This window comes from Stenella coeruleoalba, assembly GCF_951394435.1.
Source record: "Stenella coeruleoalba genome assembly, chromosome: 11".
In the NCBI taxonomy this organism is placed as follows: domain Eukaryota; kingdom Metazoa; phylum Chordata; class Mammalia; order Artiodactyla; family Delphinidae; genus Stenella; species Stenella coeruleoalba.
Genome location: NC_137157.1, coordinates 4,788,151 through 4,805,677, shown reverse-complemented (window position 1 = coordinate 4,805,677; position 17,527 = coordinate 4,788,151). Strand labels below are relative to the sequence as shown.

At 56.4% G+C, this 17,527-nt stretch overlaps 1 protein-coding gene across 3 annotated transcripts in view; it reads right to left on the bottom strand.

Annotated features, from left to right (window-relative positions):
• The window catches only part of PHF21B (PHD finger protein 21B), a 94,192-nt gene extending 90,392 nt beyond the window's left edge, over positions 1-3,800 (bottom strand). For 2 of the 3 annotated variants that reach the window (XM_079935986.1, XM_079935987.1), the window contains exons 1-2: positions 3,431-3,800; positions 2,506-2,571 (exon numbers count right to left, since the gene is read on the bottom strand). In XM_079935986.1, coding sequence (XP_079792112.1) covers positions 2,506-2,571; positions 3,431-3,484 — 120 coding nt within the window. In that variant the 5' untranslated portion in view covers positions 3,485-3,800. Of the gene's footprint in view, positions 1-2,505; positions 2,572-2,740; positions 2,773-3,430 lie in introns of those variants that run through there. The other variant, XM_079935988.1, reaches the window with a different exon arrangement.
• Positions 3,801-17,527: the final 13,727 nt, after the last annotated feature.

Below are 17,527 nucleotides of genomic sequence, written 5' to 3'. Positions count from 1 at the left end.
ATCTCCACCAAACTCTCCCAAGGAGAGAAAGACAGTAAATGTTAAGTCTGCCCAACTCATTTCGTAGGTGACCTCTGAAGGATTTCACCGCGGAGCGTGGGAGAGACAAGGCAGCTTTATTAACATGCTACACCACAGCCCCAGGCCCTCCCTCCCTCTTTTATGAGCCCTTGCTATATAAAATGCCACAAAGGAAAAAGGAAAAACAACACACTTACAGTTACAAACACAAGTCCCAATGGCCAGGACAAACGCCGGATACTTACCGGATGTTATTTTTAGTCATTTAAAAGAGAAATATTTTTAAAAGGCCAGAAAACAAAAGTTTCTGTTTTTTTTCTTTCTTTCTTTTTAAACACTCACACACACACAAAAAGATGGAGGTACATGCCGTTCACAAGCATCCTTCTCCGAGTTCAATTTTAAAGGGAAAGGCAGCCTGGAGTAGGACAGTTCCTTCGCCGGGCGGCACCGCAACCTTCAAACATGATTTTCAAATGTTTCTCTCTGCCTCGTCTAAATTCAAGCATGACAGATAATAAATCGCCACTCATTTACTATCATCATAAAAATTTAAACAGCCTTGAAATAGTTGGCTACAATACAGAAATGATCAAACCTAAGCTCCGAAAAGCCACTCCAAACAGTAAAACTGCTGCCATGCAGAAGCGCACATAAAGAGACATTGTTGCGATAAAAGCTGCCGGATTATTGGATTTTCTCTCTCTCTCTTTTAAATCTTCTACTCCGAGCATAAGAGTCAACAACTTGCCGTTTTACCCAGTGGAAAAAAGGCTTAGTAACCCTCGGCTATCACACTGTACCAGATTTGGTGGTGGATTTTTTTTTTTAAAGAAAGTATTTGATTTGATTCCATACCGTGATTAAACATCTTTGTGCTCAGCGGAGAAGGGTCTTCCAACCCCTCCCCCTCCAAAAATGGCATCAAAGCAATCAAAATGGTAATGCCGGGCCTGGGTCCCCTCCCCCCGCGAACTCCCCGACTTCGCCGGGGCCGCGCGCCGCCCCCCCACCCTCCGGCGGGAATGGAAGCTTCCACTCCTGAGCGGGGGCGCGGGCCGGGCGGGCGGGCGCGCGCGGCCGGGGAGGGGGGCCGCGGCACCGCCAGAAAGGGGTTAATGCATTCGTCCCAACCCTCCCGTCCAGCCGGGCGCCCCCGACCAGGCGCGGACCCGCGGGAACAGCCATCTTTCTTTCCGCAACCCCCGGCCCCCTCCTCTCCCGCACGCCCCCTCCCACCACTTTTCAACTTTAAAGACTCGAAATGAACACTCGGCCTCCGAGTTCTCCCCCGCCAGTCTCGTCCACGTCTCTCCCCGCACCGCCAATCCCTCCGGGGAGGGGGCTTCTGCACGGGCCGCCCCCGCCGGGAGTTGAGGGAGGAAGAAGGGGGCCAGCTCAGCGGCCGGTGGGGGGGCGGGGGCCAGCGCGGGCCAAGTTTGATGCTGACGGCGGCGGCCGGCATTCCGAAGGAAGCGCGATCGATGGCCCGGGGGCGCGGCGGGGCGGGGGCGGGCCCGCGGGGCGGGCGGAGGAAGGGGAGGGGGCAGCGGGGAGGGCGCCGGCGCCCCCGCCCCCGCCAGCCTCGGAGCCCCGAGAGCGCCATTGGCTGTGCCGCTCAAAGTTCTCGGCTCGGGGCGGCTCGGGGAAGGGGCGGGAGTGCGTGTGCCGGCAGGGAGCGCAGGGGGAGGGGCGGAGGGGGAGGGGAGCGAGCGGCGGGGAGGGAGGGGGCGGGGGCGCGCGGCCGGCCGCGCTCCGGCGGCGGCATCTGTTCGTGGTGCTGAAACCCCTACCGCTGAGCTCAGCGCAACTAAGTCACAATGGACAACTTTTCCTCGCCGAGGGGCCGGGAGGGGTCGGCGGCCGCGCCCCCCATCGCAATGAGCTTCTTGCGTGTCCCAGTCTACACCTGATGCCCGGAGACCAAAGTTGGGGCAGAACTGGGGGGGTCCTGGGGGCGCCTTTCTTTTGTTCCCCGGGAGCTGGCGTCAGGTTCCAAGAATAAAAGTGATGCTGGAGAAGTGGAGGGGAGGGGGGCCCGGAGGAACGATTCTTTAAATAAGATTTGCAACGGAACCCAGAAATCGCTTCCAAGTAGTTTGGTGTCCAGGCCCGAATTACCGCCCCCTCTCCCCCCACCCTCACAACAGCGTGAGGCGGGGGACACTGAGCCGGGAGAATTTCCACATTCCAAAAACATGTCCACCAACTCAAAATGGACGCCGGGCTGCTCGCCGCCTTTTAAGTGCAGCTTCTCTCTTTCGGCCACCGCGGGAGCCGCGCTCTCCCCCCTCGGCCTCCAAGAATCCGGCTCTTTCTTTCCAGAAAAGGGGGTGCGGGTAACTTTGAGGGCTGGAGAGACTCCTTTGGGAGTCTGAGCGCGCGGCGCCGAGGCCGGCACTTTTCAGGGTGCTGCCAAAGTGCCCGGCGACCCCTCCTCCCCACCCCGGGCGGGAGGCGGGGGGCAGGCTCCAGCTCGCTTACTTGTTTGTCGCTGAGCGCGGCGATCCGCGGCTGCCTCTCGTGGAGCTGTTTCTTGAGGTCGCCGTTCTGCGGAAACACGGAGGAGCGGGCTCAGGCCGGCCGCCCCGGGCGTCAAGTGCGCCCGGAGCCCCGCGGGCCGCAGCCCCCGGCCCGGGCCGCCAGCCGCGCGCCCCAAGTTCCCCCGGCCGCGTCCCGCACGCGCGGCGGCCGGGCAGTGCCGCACGGGGCCGCTTACCTGTGGCTGCCGCCGCATCTGGGCAGCTCGCGGGGCGGGGCGGGGGCCGTGGCCACCCGGCGGCGCGGCCCGAGCCGTGCAAGTTTGCAGGCCGGGGTACGTGTGCGAGTGAGTGTGAGTGTGTGCCGGGGGAGGGGGGAGGAACAAAGAGCCAAGTAAACACGGCGAGTCCGTGTCGAGCAAAGCTCATAAATATTCAAGTCGCGTCCTAATCTCCCCAACACACACACGCGCACGCCGCAATACCGCTCGGGCTCCGGCCGCCACGCCGCTGCTCGCCCGAGCAACAATCGCCAAAACTACTTTTGCAAACTGTGCAGGATTGCACCGGGGGATAGGGGCCGGAGGGGGTCGGCGCACACACTCTCACACGCACCCCGGGCAGGCGCACCAAGGGGTCCCCTCCCGGGACCCCTGTCCTGCAGACCCTGCTCGAGAAAGAGAAGACTCCAGGCTCGGGTCCCAAGGGCCCTCGACCCCCAAACTGTGCAGGATTGTACGAAAGGAGGGGGCAGAGGGGAAGCCCAAAGGGGGGTCCGTTCATGTACATACTCCCCCCGCCCCTGGGGCAGGCTCAAGGAGGGGCCCCTCCGAGCCCCTCCAGCCCTGAAGACCCTGCGACGGGGAAGAGGACGCGGGTCTCCGGCGCCTGGAGCCCCGACCCCAGGCCCGCAGCCCCCGACCGCCTACCTGGTGGCGCGCGAGTTCCACGGCGAGCGCCTCGGGCCGGCTCTGCAGCTCCATCCCGGCAACTTGGGCAGCACTTTGCGCTCACTTTGGCCCCAGCTCCGGGGAAGTTGCGCGGCTCCGCGGGGGCTGGAGCGGACGGGGGCCGACCGGGTCTCCGAGGAGGGGGGGACACGAGCCCCCTCCCCAACGGCCAAAAGGGAGGCGGGTTCTGGCGAGGGGGAAGAAAGGCGGCCGGGCGCCGCGGCGCCGAGCCCGCGGCCGCCCCAACTCCTCAGGCTGCCCGGCAAGTTGCGCCGGGTCCCCAGGCTGCCGGCGCGGCCCGGCGCATGGCCCCCCGGCGCCGGGAGCCCCGCGCAGCCTCGCGCGCGCCCGCCCCGCCGCCGCCGCCGCCGCCGCCGCCGCCGCCCGCGAGAGCCGCCAGCCAGCAGGGACTATATTTCCTGCGGAGCGCGCGCCTGGATCTCGCTGGGCCTCGGCAAAGTTGTGCCTCGGCACGATGCTAATTCGGCAGTGCCCGGATGGAGCGGGCCGGGGCGGCGGGGGGCGGTGCCGGAGCCCGCCGCCCGCCCCGCCCCCGCCCCGCCCGCGCGTGCGCACTGCCGCCCCGCCGCGGCCCGGCGCCTGGAGCGCAGAACAAAAGTGGCGGCGCGGAGGGGCGCAAACTCCCGAGCCCGCGGCTTGGGGCGCCAGCCCCCGGACCGCTCGCGCCGGCCGCTCCTCCTCTTTTCTGCCCCCGCCCCCAGCCAAACCCGAGGAAAACCTTGGACGCCCAGCTTGAGGCCGGGGTTGGAGATACTTTCCGGTGGGAGGGGAAATGTCCACTTTTCCATTTCTGTTCTCCTCTGGCTCTCGCCGATCCCTCTTTCCTGCTGCTCCCTCTTTCTCTGTCTCCGTCCGCCTCCCTCCCCTACTGCCTCCAGTGCACTGGCGCTGCGACTTGGGAGATTAAATTACTCATGTCGCCAGATTCCGCCACCGCCTGATGGCCACCGTGTTATTTAAACAGTATGAAAATTGATCTCTTGACTGTTCCTTTAATGATTTTTTTTTACACTCACAATTAAACTCTCAACAGATGTCATTGAACTTTTTAAGACTTGTTAAAAATCGTAAACGTGCCCGGTCAATGTGACATTAAACAATTATAACTACAGCTGCCGAGATCGCATTTCAAAACTCCCAGTCCCGCAGCCAGGAGGTTAATGTCTCCGAGTCGATAAGCATCGTGGAGTTACCATCTTTACCAATTAACGTCGGAAAGCTTTGTGCCGTATCGGTAGCATCCTGGTATGTTTGAGAGATGCTGGGGAGAAATGGTGCAACCGTATTACTCAAAGTAAACGTTAAACGTTTACACCGATAAATCATTATAGCTTCGTATTCCTCTGCAGCACAAAAAATACCCAGGCACAGGCAGTTAACAAATGGCCCCTTTCAGCATGTGCCAACGAGCCGCCCCTTGCTTCTACTGTCAGCAGAAGTTGTTGGAATTTTTTTCAGGTCGGGACCCCAGTGTTGTTCTGACCTCCTATTCAGGACATTTGCCACAAGTGACTTGCTGTGTTTCTTGGGCCCCCCCGAACACCAGGGTCTTCTCCCCGCCCCCAGCACCTAGCCTTTGGGAAACACTCAGTGAGGAATCACTGATTACTTTGTGAGCTTTGTTAAAAACTCAAAAAACTAATGCGTGTGCTAAGTGCTGTCATCGGTTTCGTCTAGCGCCAGCTGGGGAGAAGCAGGGCTCACCAAATGCAAAACAAAAAGTCTGACTCTGGCTCCTTCCACTCCAGGTTCAGCCCAACTTGGATGGTGTCCCCTCTACTTAGCACTTGAGCTGGCCTGGACGCCAGCCAGGGAAAGTGGACTGCGCAGGGACCAGTGTTCCCAGGGCCAGAGGGAGAGTGCATGCGAGAGGGTTCCTATTGTAATCTCTGTAAATGTCACTGGCTTTTTAGTAAAATTTCATAATCATTTCATTGGCCATGTATGTAATTAAATCAACAGAGAGGATATTCAAGCTGTCCATGACCTACACAGCCTCAGACAGACGCGGACTGGGGGGATGGTGCTGTTGGCAAGTTTCCGTCAATGATCCTCTTCTCTGTTGTTTTCAGTTACCTAATTCCTGAGCAAGTGACAAAGGCCTAGGGCTGGGTGCTCTCTGACAGTGAGGGAACTGGTTATGTGGAGAAAAAAGAAAACAAAAACAAAACCTACAAGGAGTCCTGTGCTGCTGCTTCAGACACACTTTTCCCTGAAAGCGTCCTGCACGCCGGGACACCCTCCCTTGGCCCATGCTGTCCATCTGGAATGCCCTTTCTCTCAGAACCCGCTTTTTAAAATCCTCTTCATCCCCCAAGAGTCACTTCAAATGCCACCTTTGCTGGGAACTTCTTCTAATTTCTACACATCAATTCTTCACTCCTCCCTCTGAAGACTCGCCGTGAAGAGCTTACTTAGCAAGGGGGACATTCCGCCCCAGAGTAAAGGTAACTGCTTCCCCGCTGGAGCCTGAGCCGACTCTGGGTCTGGCTTGTGGGCAGAGCATAGTATACGGGTGTTGACGGAAGGCACAGGGCCCTGGAGTCAAGTAGGTGTTTACCTGATGGATAAGTGAGCGAGGGGATGAATGAATGAAGGCTGAAAGGAAGGTAGGTTCCATTTTTGGAAAGGTGAGCTGTTAATCATGGCCATAGACATGAGCCGTGTCTGCAATTCATCCCAGCGTCCACATTTCTCTTACTTGCATTGTGGTCAGGTGGACGGGGGCCTGGACTGGAGCCTGGATATCTGGGTTCGAGACTTGGGTCCACCTCTTGACAAGTTACTGAACATCTCCTAGCCTCCATTTCTTCGGATGTAAAATGGGAATTATCCACCCAACCACAGTTACCCCCAGACCCACTCGGTGCCTCCCGGCCCCAGACCTTGGCTGCTTGCTCAGTGGAGAGCCCCAATCACAGTCTCTGCCCACCCCCAGCTTAACTGGCCTCGAAGTGAGGGCCGCAGCACAGCCTCGGCCACGCTCCTGCCACAGGGGGAGCTGCAGTGGCTCCAGCACCGTGTCCAACCCTGTGGACCCTTGGGGCCTTGCTGCTCCCGCCTGTTCTGGCTTCTGAGTGAAGCTCTACAGCTTGGGGTGGACCGACCAACGGGCTGAAAAACACAACTCAGAAGTCCAGGGAGCGAGTTACTTCATCATATGAACTTGGACCAACTAGAAACAGGATTCAGGAAGGAGCCAGCAAATCAACATCGCTCCGTCCCTAGCTGGTTAGAATGCTCTGGGGCCCAGTGGGCCCACCAGGAGGCCTGTTAAACGTCCCACAGAACCCAGCAAACAGCTGTCATTCGTGGGAAGTGGCGGACAGCCCAATAATCCGTCCCCGTGGTTCTTCTCTCCTTCTCTTTCCCTTACTCTTGCTGCCCTGGGATTGCACCTCAGAAACAGACTTTAAGCGCGATTTGCCCTCTGCTTTGGAAGGACCCGACTCAGAAGGGGAATAGCTGTAGCTCTCATAACGCAGCGCTCTGGGGAGGGTTAATGAGAGCCCGTCTACAAAAGCCCTTGGTCCACCAGAAAGAACCGAACATCTTCGTGAATATTCTCAGAATAAAGAATGAGTCTTCAGTTTCTTCCCCCTGGGAAAGATTCCTAAAAGGCCAAGGTGAATGTTGAAAAAGGACTTCACAAGCAGCTCAGGGAGGCAGGTGCAGATTCCTGGGGCTACCACAGACTCGGCACAGAGGAAGTGAGGGTCTGGGGGGGCTTGAGTGTCTGAACAGGCATAGGAGTGAGTTCTCAGGGAGGGTACAGATTTGACTTCCATCAGTGCTACTGTTGTAGGCACCATTTATTGAGAGCCTTTCCTCTGCCCTCTCTAGAAGGCATCCTGTATTTCATTGGATCCTATGAAGGTGAGTCCAGCTATGCCCACTTTACAGATAAGCACACTGAGGCTCAAAGTGGTTCAGTAACTTCCCTGAGCTGCAGATGGGGTATCCACACACGTCAGGTGCCTAGGACTGTCCCGTTTATGCCTATTGTTCTGGGTAATATTTAACAGTGCCCCCTTCTACTCTCAGATGTGTCCCTGCTTGGGTGATGAATTACAGGGTCCGCCAGCTGTAGGGATGGAGACAGGATTCACCCTCCAGTTTTCGTGACTCCAGGGACTGCTGTCTTCCCAATGCTCCACTTCATCTTACCCTGGCACAGTTCCCCTTGGTCCAGAGCAGTGGCTAGAGGTCAGGGACGGTGCTGTCTAGAGCCTGGGACGCTGGTGCAGAAGACTCAGGCCTCCCTCGCGTCGAGCCACAGAGCCAACAGCAGCATGACAGACTGTCACTCTGCTTCCTGCAAAGTGGGTGGCCAGACCCTGTCCAGTCACTTGCCTACCAGCTCAGAGGCTGCACGATATCGTACCTGGGAGACACCTGCCGGATGCTGGCGGGCTCGGATCTGTGCCCCAGCGGCCCCGGTGCATCTCCTTGGAGGTTGCTGGGCAACTCCACTCAACACATGCCAGTGTGAGCTCAGCAGCCCCACAGGGCATCGGCCCCACCCATCAGTTCCTGGAGGCATCCTCTCCTCTCTCCAGCCCCATATCACACACACTTCTGCTCATTAGTTAAGATGAAGTTGCACTGGACCAGGGTGGGCCCTAAATCCAATGTGACTGGTGTCCTTATAAGTAGGGGAGCGGAGAGAGACACACGGGGAGAAGACCCTGTGACGACGGAGACAGAGGGTGGCGTCTGTAAGCCGAGGAACGCCAAGGACTGTCGGAACCACAGGAAGCTGGAGGAGACTTGGGGAGGATTCTCCTCCAAAAGGAACCAGCCCTGCTGACGCCTTGATCTAGGACTTCTGGCCTCCAGACCGTGAACAAAAACATTTCTGTGGTTTTAAGCGCCCCCTCCCTAGTCGGTGGTACCTTGTTACAGTGGCCCCAGGAATCCCACACACAGTTTAGTTCCAAAGAGCAGGCACAGGCTCTACCCCAGGTCCCACTGCCCCGCGGCTCTCTGGCCTCTTGGGCGGCTTGTGGGACCCTCGCTCCTGCGTCTCCTCATTAGAAGACGGCGCGAGGGCTAGCAAGCACCCAGCACGGGGCCAGGTACATTCTGATACACACTGACCAAAATTTCTCAGATTTTAATAGTCACCTGAAGCATGTACCAAACATTCCTGACCTCTCCAGCGGGTCACCTCATTCCTCAATAATCAAACCTCGGTGTTTCCACAGCCAGATGCACTTCTACTCACCAGAAGTGCAATGAGAGCAGTGAAGAGCCTCCTGTCAGCTCAGGGCAGGATTTCCTGCCGAATAAGCATCACACTTGGTGGTGGAGGAAACTCAGGACGTTTGGGGCCTCAGAATTCCCCCCCGGGGGGCTGTGCACATGGACGGCTCGCCAGAAACGCGTCGATATCCCTTGTCAACTCCACGCCCCGGCCCTCGGAGCGTCTGCTTGACGCCACCAACACAGCAGCTGCAGAGGCCTGGGAGGGCAGGAGTGATGGCCACCCCCCAGCGAGTGAGGAAACGCAGGCACAGAGGAGCTACCAGGACCTGCTCACGGTCACGGGGACACGACCTGGGGTGCCACGAATGCCCTGGACACACGTCCAGCACAGCACAGTCCCCACCCCTTGGACCCTCGCTGACGCACTGGAGGGAGGGCTGCCCATCCCCTCCTCCAGGCACCAGACAGGACCCACTCGCCCTGCAGTGTTCAAGGCCTCTGCTCTGAACGCAGACTTACAGATATATTTTTTCCTAAAAGTGCTGTTTTTCAAAAAAAAAAAAAAAAAAAAAAAAAAAGGAAATGATCTCCAGAAAGGAAGTTCTTCCCTTGAGCATCTGTCCCCTGCTGGTGCTCACTTAATCCCTCCCGCAGCCTCTCAGTAGAGGGATCCAACCACCCTGGATGCAGCCTGGCTCAAGTGAGTTTGAGGAACTCTGTGTGGCTGATTGGTCCAGAGCAGAAATTAACACTTACTACGGGGCCCCTGTGGAAGTTTCCTGGGGCCGTCTTAACAAAGCACCGCGCACAGGGAGGCTTAAACAACAGACACGTACTCTCGCATAGTCTGAGGCCGGAATCCGAGATCAAGGTGTGCACAGGGCAGGTTCCTTCCGAGGGCTCCCAGGGAGACAGTTCCAGGCCTCTCCCCTGGCTTCTGAAGGTTTTCTGACCGTCTTTGGCGCTCCTTCGCTTGTAGACGCGTCACCCCGACGTCTGCCTAGGTCTTGGCGTGGCCTCCACGCTGTGTCCAAATCCCACCCACTCCCCCACCCCACGCTTTTTTTTTTTTTCCATTTATTTTGACCACGCCCCGCCGCACGGCACGGGGGATCTTAGTTCCCTGACCAGGGATCCCTGGGTGGTGCTTCCCCTCTCTGACCTGTAAGGGCCCTTCCTGCCCCAGCACTCAGTGGAAAGACCTTGTTTAAGGTCAGGGGGGAGACGGACTGGAGCTCCGGCTTCCTGGGTTCCCCTCATGGATAGCAGCCAGACATTGGTTGACTACAGTTTGAAATTTTTGTTTCAAATACACTTATTCCAAGAAGTCCCAAAGCTTTTCCCTGCAAAAACCTTCGCTGATCCACAGTCGCATTTCTACACTATACACCTCTTGATAAGTCAGTTGACAAGGCAGGACGCGTCCTCTGTATTGTGGATTATAGGTTGACAGTCAACCAGACCAGGTTGTTCCTGCAATCCCAAGTTGCTTCACACACACACAAGACTGCCCTGGAGGGGCAGGATGGGGGAGGTTCTGATGGGTTGAGATGGAGGTCCTCAGGGTGCCAGCCTGAGGCTCCCTGGGTATTTAAAGAGGGTGAGATGAGAAAGGAAACCGGCATGGATGGGTTACCCGTCACCACATGTGCCCACCCCGCCAGGCCGACTAGACTGTTTCACTACGTCATCATCTAAGTAAATCTCATGCCTCCTGCGCACCCGGGCGGCAGATGTAATTACTCGCTTCTTGTAAAGGACTTTTTAGAAGCCCAGGGAAGCTAATAACTTGTCCCAGGTCTTGGCCAGAGTGGGCTAGAGTCAAGATTCCAACTCAGGGGACTTCCCTGGTGGCACAGTGGTTAAGAATCCGCCTGACGATACAAGGGACTCGGGTCCAGGATCTTCCCTGGCCCAGGAAGATCCCACATGCCGCGCAGCAACTAAGCCCGTGTGCCGCAACTACTGAGCCTGCGCTCTAGAGCCCGTGCGCCACAACTACTGAGCCCACGTGCCACAACTACTGAAGCCCGCGCACCTAGAGCCCGTGCTCTGCAACAAGAGAAGCCACAGCAACGAGAAGCCCGCGCACCGCAACGAAGAGTAGCCCCCGCTCGCCGCAACTAGAGAAAGTCTGCGAGCAGAAACAAAGACCCGATGCAGCCAAAAATAGATCAATAAAAATAAATAAGTCTATTTAAAAAAAAAAAGATTCCAGCTCAGGGCTGTCTGATTCCAAACCCAGGGCGTTTCCACCACCTCTGGCCACCTGCCCTTCTAGTTGGGTCTCCTTCCTGGTGTTATTACAGGTTCAGGATCAAAAGCTTTGCAGAGGTGGGGTGGCTGCTTTCCTACTACACATGCATTTTCTTACCTACGCTGCAAGCAACAGTATGATTTTCAGAGACAGAATTTAAAACCCAGAGAAACCACATGACTGAGGTATGACTGGAATACAAAAAGCTGTACATATTTCCTGTGTACAACTTGATGAGTTTTGGAGATAGGGATACACCCATGAGACCATCGCCACAATGGAGACCATGAACTCATTCATCCAAAAGTTTCCCTCCGCCTCCTTTATTAAAAACTTGTTTTTCACTTACTTTTTTCTTCTGTGGTGAGGGCACATGACACCAGATCTACCCTGCTGGCAGAATGTTAAGTACCCCATGCAGCACTGCCAAGGATAGGCGCTAGGTGCGACAGCAGACCTCCAATCCGTTCCTCTGCCTCGGCCCCAGTGGACGCCTCTGTTCCCCCAAAACGGATGTCGGCTGGGCTGAGGTAGAGGAGTAGAACCGGGAAGGTGGCGGCTGGGCTGGGGAGGAGACTAGAATTAGCGCTTGCAGAGGACGTTCAAGCACCAGCACTGACTAGGTATTGTTACGTATGTTATTTGATTGTCTCCTCATAATAGCCCTGGGACATAGTAACATGATGCCCCATTTACAGATGGGAAAACTGAGGTGCAGCGATGTGAACTAACCCAGCCACCCAGCTGTGTGTTGGGAGCCCTATATTTGAACCCGGGTCTGCCAGGTCCCCGAATGCCAGCTCTCAGTAATTCGAGGGGAGGTAGCCCCAAAGGAAGACGCTCTGGGACCCCCGCCGGGAGGAGCGCGGGGAACTGGAGAGACTGGGGTTGTACGCAAGGTGCGGCGGCCATGCCCACAGCCTCAGGGGAGCATCCCCGCACCACCTCCCAGCACAAACTTCTCTGGGAAGGACAGAGTGGGAAGGTGGTACCTGGCCATCTTGGGAGTCAGAAACTGCTTTCAAGGCCTGGTTCCCCTGGTAAAAGTGGCTGACGTGCATCAAGTGAGAAAGCGCCCAGAGAAGGATAGGTGCTCCCCGGGTGCACCCCTGATGGCCTGCAGCCCCGCTGCGGGTACCGCAAAGGCAAGTGCAGTCCCCACGGGAGCCGAGCCTCGGTCCCACCTGACACTGTCTCTGCCCCAAAGCTCCTATTATTAGAGCTCCATCCTAATTAGTACTTTCACACCCACATCATCAGAGGCTCTAAGTCAGCTGTGCAGTTCTTGTTCAAGAACGTGTCCATGTGTTGTACATACGTGGAGGATGACCCTTATAAGGAGGAAGGGAACACGCAGGCGGGGAGGGGAAGGGGGACAAGCCCTCGGTCTCTCTCACCTTTGCACGAACACGCAGGTGGAGAGGGGAAGGGGGACAAGCCCTCGGTCTCTCTCACCTTTGCACGTGCGAGACCGAACGAAGCCGAGAGTGGAATTGGTTCTCTGCTTTCCTCTCTCATTTGCTGATGGTTTTACTTCCAGACTCATGACCCAGCCGTGATTCTGAGCCTGGAGCCTTTCTGCAGAGCAAGAGAGGAAGTTCTTTTTTACTTGTCTCACCCCAAGCCTGCTTCTCCTCTCCGTGGACTAAGCCGAAGTGCTTCCAGGGGAGTGATTATCAGGGAGCAGAGTGCTCTTGCTTCACGTGACAGGTGTCGCGCTCGAGGTTATGGGGACATTGCTACCTTCAAGGGGCTCCCAGGCTGACGGGGACAACACCGCCTCAGAAGAGGGCCCAGGATAGATGCCAGCAAGAGGCATAAACAGGGTGGGGAGCACCGAGAAGGCAGCCCCCATCTCCACTGGCGAGCCTCACACTCTATGATCTCCCTAACCCCTCACGACGCCCTGGGGTGATTGCCGTCACCTCCACTCTGCGTGGGGAAACTGAGGCTCTAGGTGGTTAGTTTACTTGCAAGTCACCTAGTTGGTGGATGTCAGTGACGACTGAGATCCTGGAGGCTTGGGCTTGAGTCTGAGCTCCGTTGCTTTCAAAGTATAGCTGTGGGGCAGGCCTTGCAGGGCAAGGGGCCCCGTGAGCCCTGGCGTGGAGGAATAAATGCATAGGTGGGTGTGGACACAGCTATGCCGGGAGAGGAAGGAGGTGGTGGCTTAGCTTGGATTTAAGCCAGAAGCTGACCCTGAACTAGGATTCTATTGAAGGAGTTCAGCTGGGAGGTGATCCCCGGGGGCGATCCCAGGAAGCACCTGTGGGGTCTAAGAAGGAAGTGCAAGCAAGGTGACTTAAGGAGCAGTTTACCACGATGGGACCCAGGGTTCCCGACTTGTCCTACTCAAGGGGAGAGAGCTGAGCTACTTCTCTCTTGTTGATTCTGAACCCATAGGCCACGCCCACTCGGGAGACTGGAGCGTCCCAGGTGATCACAGAAGCCTCAGGGGGCACGGGAGGGACTGGGCAGGGCGGCAACTGCCCTATGGAGAGGATAGGAGGTATGCCAGGAACAGAGGCAGAGGCCAGACGCTTCCCAAAGCAGTTGGGATGGTCAGTAGGTGAGGGGAGCCATTGACACGTAAAGTGCCGTGACTGCGTCACTGTCTGCAGATTCCAGGTGTCAGGGGATGTGGGTCAGGGCGACATGTTAGGATGCAGCCCTGGGAGGACGGGCCAGATCTGGCCCTGCCCAGGTGGAGAGGCAGGTGGGTTGAGGGGGTGCTTAGAGCTGAGGCCAACCTCAGGCAAGACCGCGGGGACAGAGGGGACGCCCCAGTACTCCTGCGTGTCTGACCTGTGAGCCCAAGTGGACGGTGATCTTGCCCCGAACAAACCAGGTTGATGGGCCGAGAGGCAGGTCAGGGAGGGTTTGCGGCCAAGGGAGACTCTGATGGTTAGGGTACCTGGGTGGGATCCCAAGCAGGGGCTGCAAGTTTGGTCTGAGCACCGAGAGAAGAGCTCAGTAACCCTCTTTGGTCCCTGATGTGCTGCCTCAAATCTGCCCAGACGTCAGCCTCCTGGGGGCAGGTGACGGGGCCCCACGGTGTCACTCTGGGATCCTGCGCGTGTCTTTTCCGCTGGCTGAGGCTGGGGGGTCTGAAGCTTGGCTGTCACACCCACTGGCTGAATGATGTGAGCTGTTTGCTCTGAGTGTCCATCTCTCCGTATAAAATGGGGATCATGCCCTTGCAGACAGTTACAGGATACGCACTGCGTGCCGGGGGAACTTTAAGTAAGCGAATGGAATTCCTCCTCCCGGGCAACACTGCTAGGTGAGCTGTGCAGTGGGTGCTGGGATGGACCAGTGCCCGGGCTGCAGTGGGCGGGAGGCAAGGTGGCCCCCACCCCTGAACTGCCAGTGCTGGGTTCAGCTGGATCCCCAAAGCGCACATGGCACCCCTGCAAAGCAGCCACCTGGAGGAGGTCCCGGCATCAAAGGCCAAGAGGACAGGCCTTGAAGGTTTGGGGCGAGGACCTGCCCGGTCATCAGCAGTCACTCGGCCACCACTGGATGGAGGGGTTTCAGCCCCCGACCCTGGAGGCTGGGACGGGGACCCAGGATGGAGCGAAGCAGTGGGGCCCATGGGGTAGGAAGGGTGAAAGTGACACAGGTTGACAGGGGAGGGGAGGGGAGCGAGAGAGAGGAGGGCGTCCAGGGCAGCCTCAGGATTCTGACCTGGGGGAGGGGACAGTGGAGCGGGTTTGGGTGAGTGGGGAAGGGGAGGCTGGGGAGATGACAAGGTTGGGGTGCTATGGTCCCACCCTACCCCAAGCTTGTTTGGGGGACATTTTGTGAACCACACACGGCCGGGTCCTGGGGCAGGGCAGGCACGGGGGGAGCAAGACTTGTGGTCAGCCCCGCTTGTTCCTTCTCTCCTTCACGTTCCTTCCTGCATGGGGTCGGATATGTCCCCGAAAAACTCACAACCTTCCCAGAACCTCAGAAGGTGACCTTATTTGGAAACAGGGTCTTTGCAGATGTTATCAAGTTAAGATGAGGTCGTCCTGGGGTAGGGTGGGCCCTTCGTCCAGTATGACTGGTGTTCTTACAAGAGGAGGAGAGACACGGAGACAGACACCGAGGAGAACGCCACGTGACATCAGACCTAGGACTGCCGGCAACACAGCAGCCAAGGGAGAAGCACGGAGCAGATTCCTTCCTAGGGCCTTCAGACAGAGCATGGCCCTGCCAACGCCTTGATCTCAAACTTCTGGCCGCCAGAACCTTCGGAGGATACATTTCCGCTGTTTGAAGCTGCCCACGAGAGGACTTCCCTGGTGGTCCAGTGGTTAAGACTCTACGCTTCCAATGCAGGGGCGCGGGTTGGATCCCTAGTCAGGGAAAGGAGATCCCACATGCTGCACAGCTCGGTCAAAAAGTAAAATAACGCTGTCCACTGTGGGACTCCGTTACGGCCACCCCAGGGCACCAATACGCTCCCCGTCTTTCCTTCCTCAACCAAGGCTCACCCCTCACCCTACCTGAGAATTCCACCTCCTTCTCGGAGCCACCCTGCTCAAAGTCCTCAATCTCCTTGGTTGGAGGGTTGAGGCTGGACCTGATTCTCCTAATCAGTGTCACCCCGGCCTGGCTTCGTCAGGTGGTACTTCCCATACTCTCCAGAGGGTTGGGTTTAACATTCTGCCTCTGGTCGTGATGTGGGGGTTCTCCCATCTTCAACCTGGATACTCTGCTGTCCTGAAATCCCGCCACCTCCTCCCTCGGTGGCTGATGTATGCAGGCCTAGAAGGCGAGTTCAATTATTCATTCACACATTCAGCACACATTTTTTTCCATAGTTCATCAAAAACTTTCAAGGACTTTCGAAAAAAATGTCTTTTATTCTCTACCCATTCAGTTAGCTGAATGCTTCCTGTCTCACCCACCCTGTCTCCCTGCTTCTCATCTCGCACGCAGATTCCAAATTAGAGAGCCCTTGTTAGCACCCACCGTGTGCCAAGTACCTGACAGGCTTTTAAAGTTATCATAAGAATAAGCTGCTTATTGAATGAAGTGCATGTCAAATGCCAGACATCATGCTAAGGGCTTTCCATGTTGTCTCATTTTAATCCTTCACAATGATCCTTTGAGGTAGGTGTTAGCAACCCCATTATACAGATGAGGAAACTGAGGCCAACTTATCTAATGACTTAGCTAAGGAAGCACAGCTGGTAAGTAATTGTTTCTGGCCGAAACTAGCCCAGGTTGATACCATGCAGTCAATAGGAGGAGATTTGGACATAGTGCACGTAGTGGGTCGAGCGGTAGCCTCAAAACAAAAGGTATCCACATCACAACTCCTGGAACCTGTGACTGTGATCTCATTTGGAAGAAAGGGTCTTTGCAGATGCAATTAACTTACAGGTCTCAAGATGAGACCATTCTGGGTTACCCCACGACAAGTGTCATTGTAAGCCTGGGTTACCCCACGACAAGTGTCGTTGTAAGAGACACCCAGAGGGAGCAGGGCAGGAGGCCACTGAAGACAGAGGCAGAAGTTGGCCTGATGGAGCCAAAAGGCAAGGAACTCCTGGGGCCCCAGGAGCCGGAAGGAGCAAGAAGTATCCTTCTTTAGAGCCTCCGGAGGGAGTGCACCTCTGCAGACACCCTGATTTCAGACTCCTGGCCTCCAGAACTGTGACAGAGTAAATTTCTCTTGTTTTAAGCCACGATGTTTGTTATAGGCAGTCCTGGGAAACTAGTGCATCCCTGGAGCAAGAATTCAGGTGTTGCAACGGAATTCGAGTGCCAAGATGGGAGTCCCACTTATTGATGAGACCAACTGGACCAGGCAGATACAACCATTACCCCAAAGGTACACACAGGTTGAAACTCTTGCCCGGGGCCAACAGGAAGGGCCCACTCCCTCGCAGCGGCCTCCTCTCCAAGCCGGGCCGGGGGCGGGGCAGGTCTTTTTCAGGGGGTGGGGCTTATGATGCTCGGTTCCTGCCTTGTGGGCAAAGATTGCTAAACTTGACAGAGCCGAACTCCCCTGAGATTTGAGCTCAGAACCCTGAGATTTGAGCTCAGAATCTGGGGAGTAGCCCCAAAGTACAGGGTGGAAATTTTAACAGGAGTTTGCTTGTTATCAAAGGGTTTGTTTTTCCCTAACTGCAGGTGAACAGGAGTGGATACAGTCGGCACTATATTTAGGAGGGAGGGAAGGAATTTAGTTTATTAAAAGAAATGAGGGCAGAGAGATTTGGTAGTTCTTACGTTATTTAAAGCCTTTCTTCCGCTTAATATTCTCCGTAGGATATCGGATGTGTGACAACACGTACCCAGAGAAGAACCACAATGTAGAAGTCAGTCCATTTACACAAATCCAAGTCAAGCAGCCAGTGTGGACGTGTCGGGACTTCCCTGGTGGTCCAGTGGCTAAGACTTCGCCGTCCAACGCATGGGGTGCAGGATCGATCTCTGGTCAGGGAGCTAGGATCCCACATTTCTCGCGGCCAAAGGACCAAAACATAAAACAGAAGCAATACTGTAACAAATCCAATAAAGACTTTAAAAATGTTCCACATCAAAAAAAAAAAAATGAAATGACGTGTGGATAGGCTACCAAGTAGAGGCAC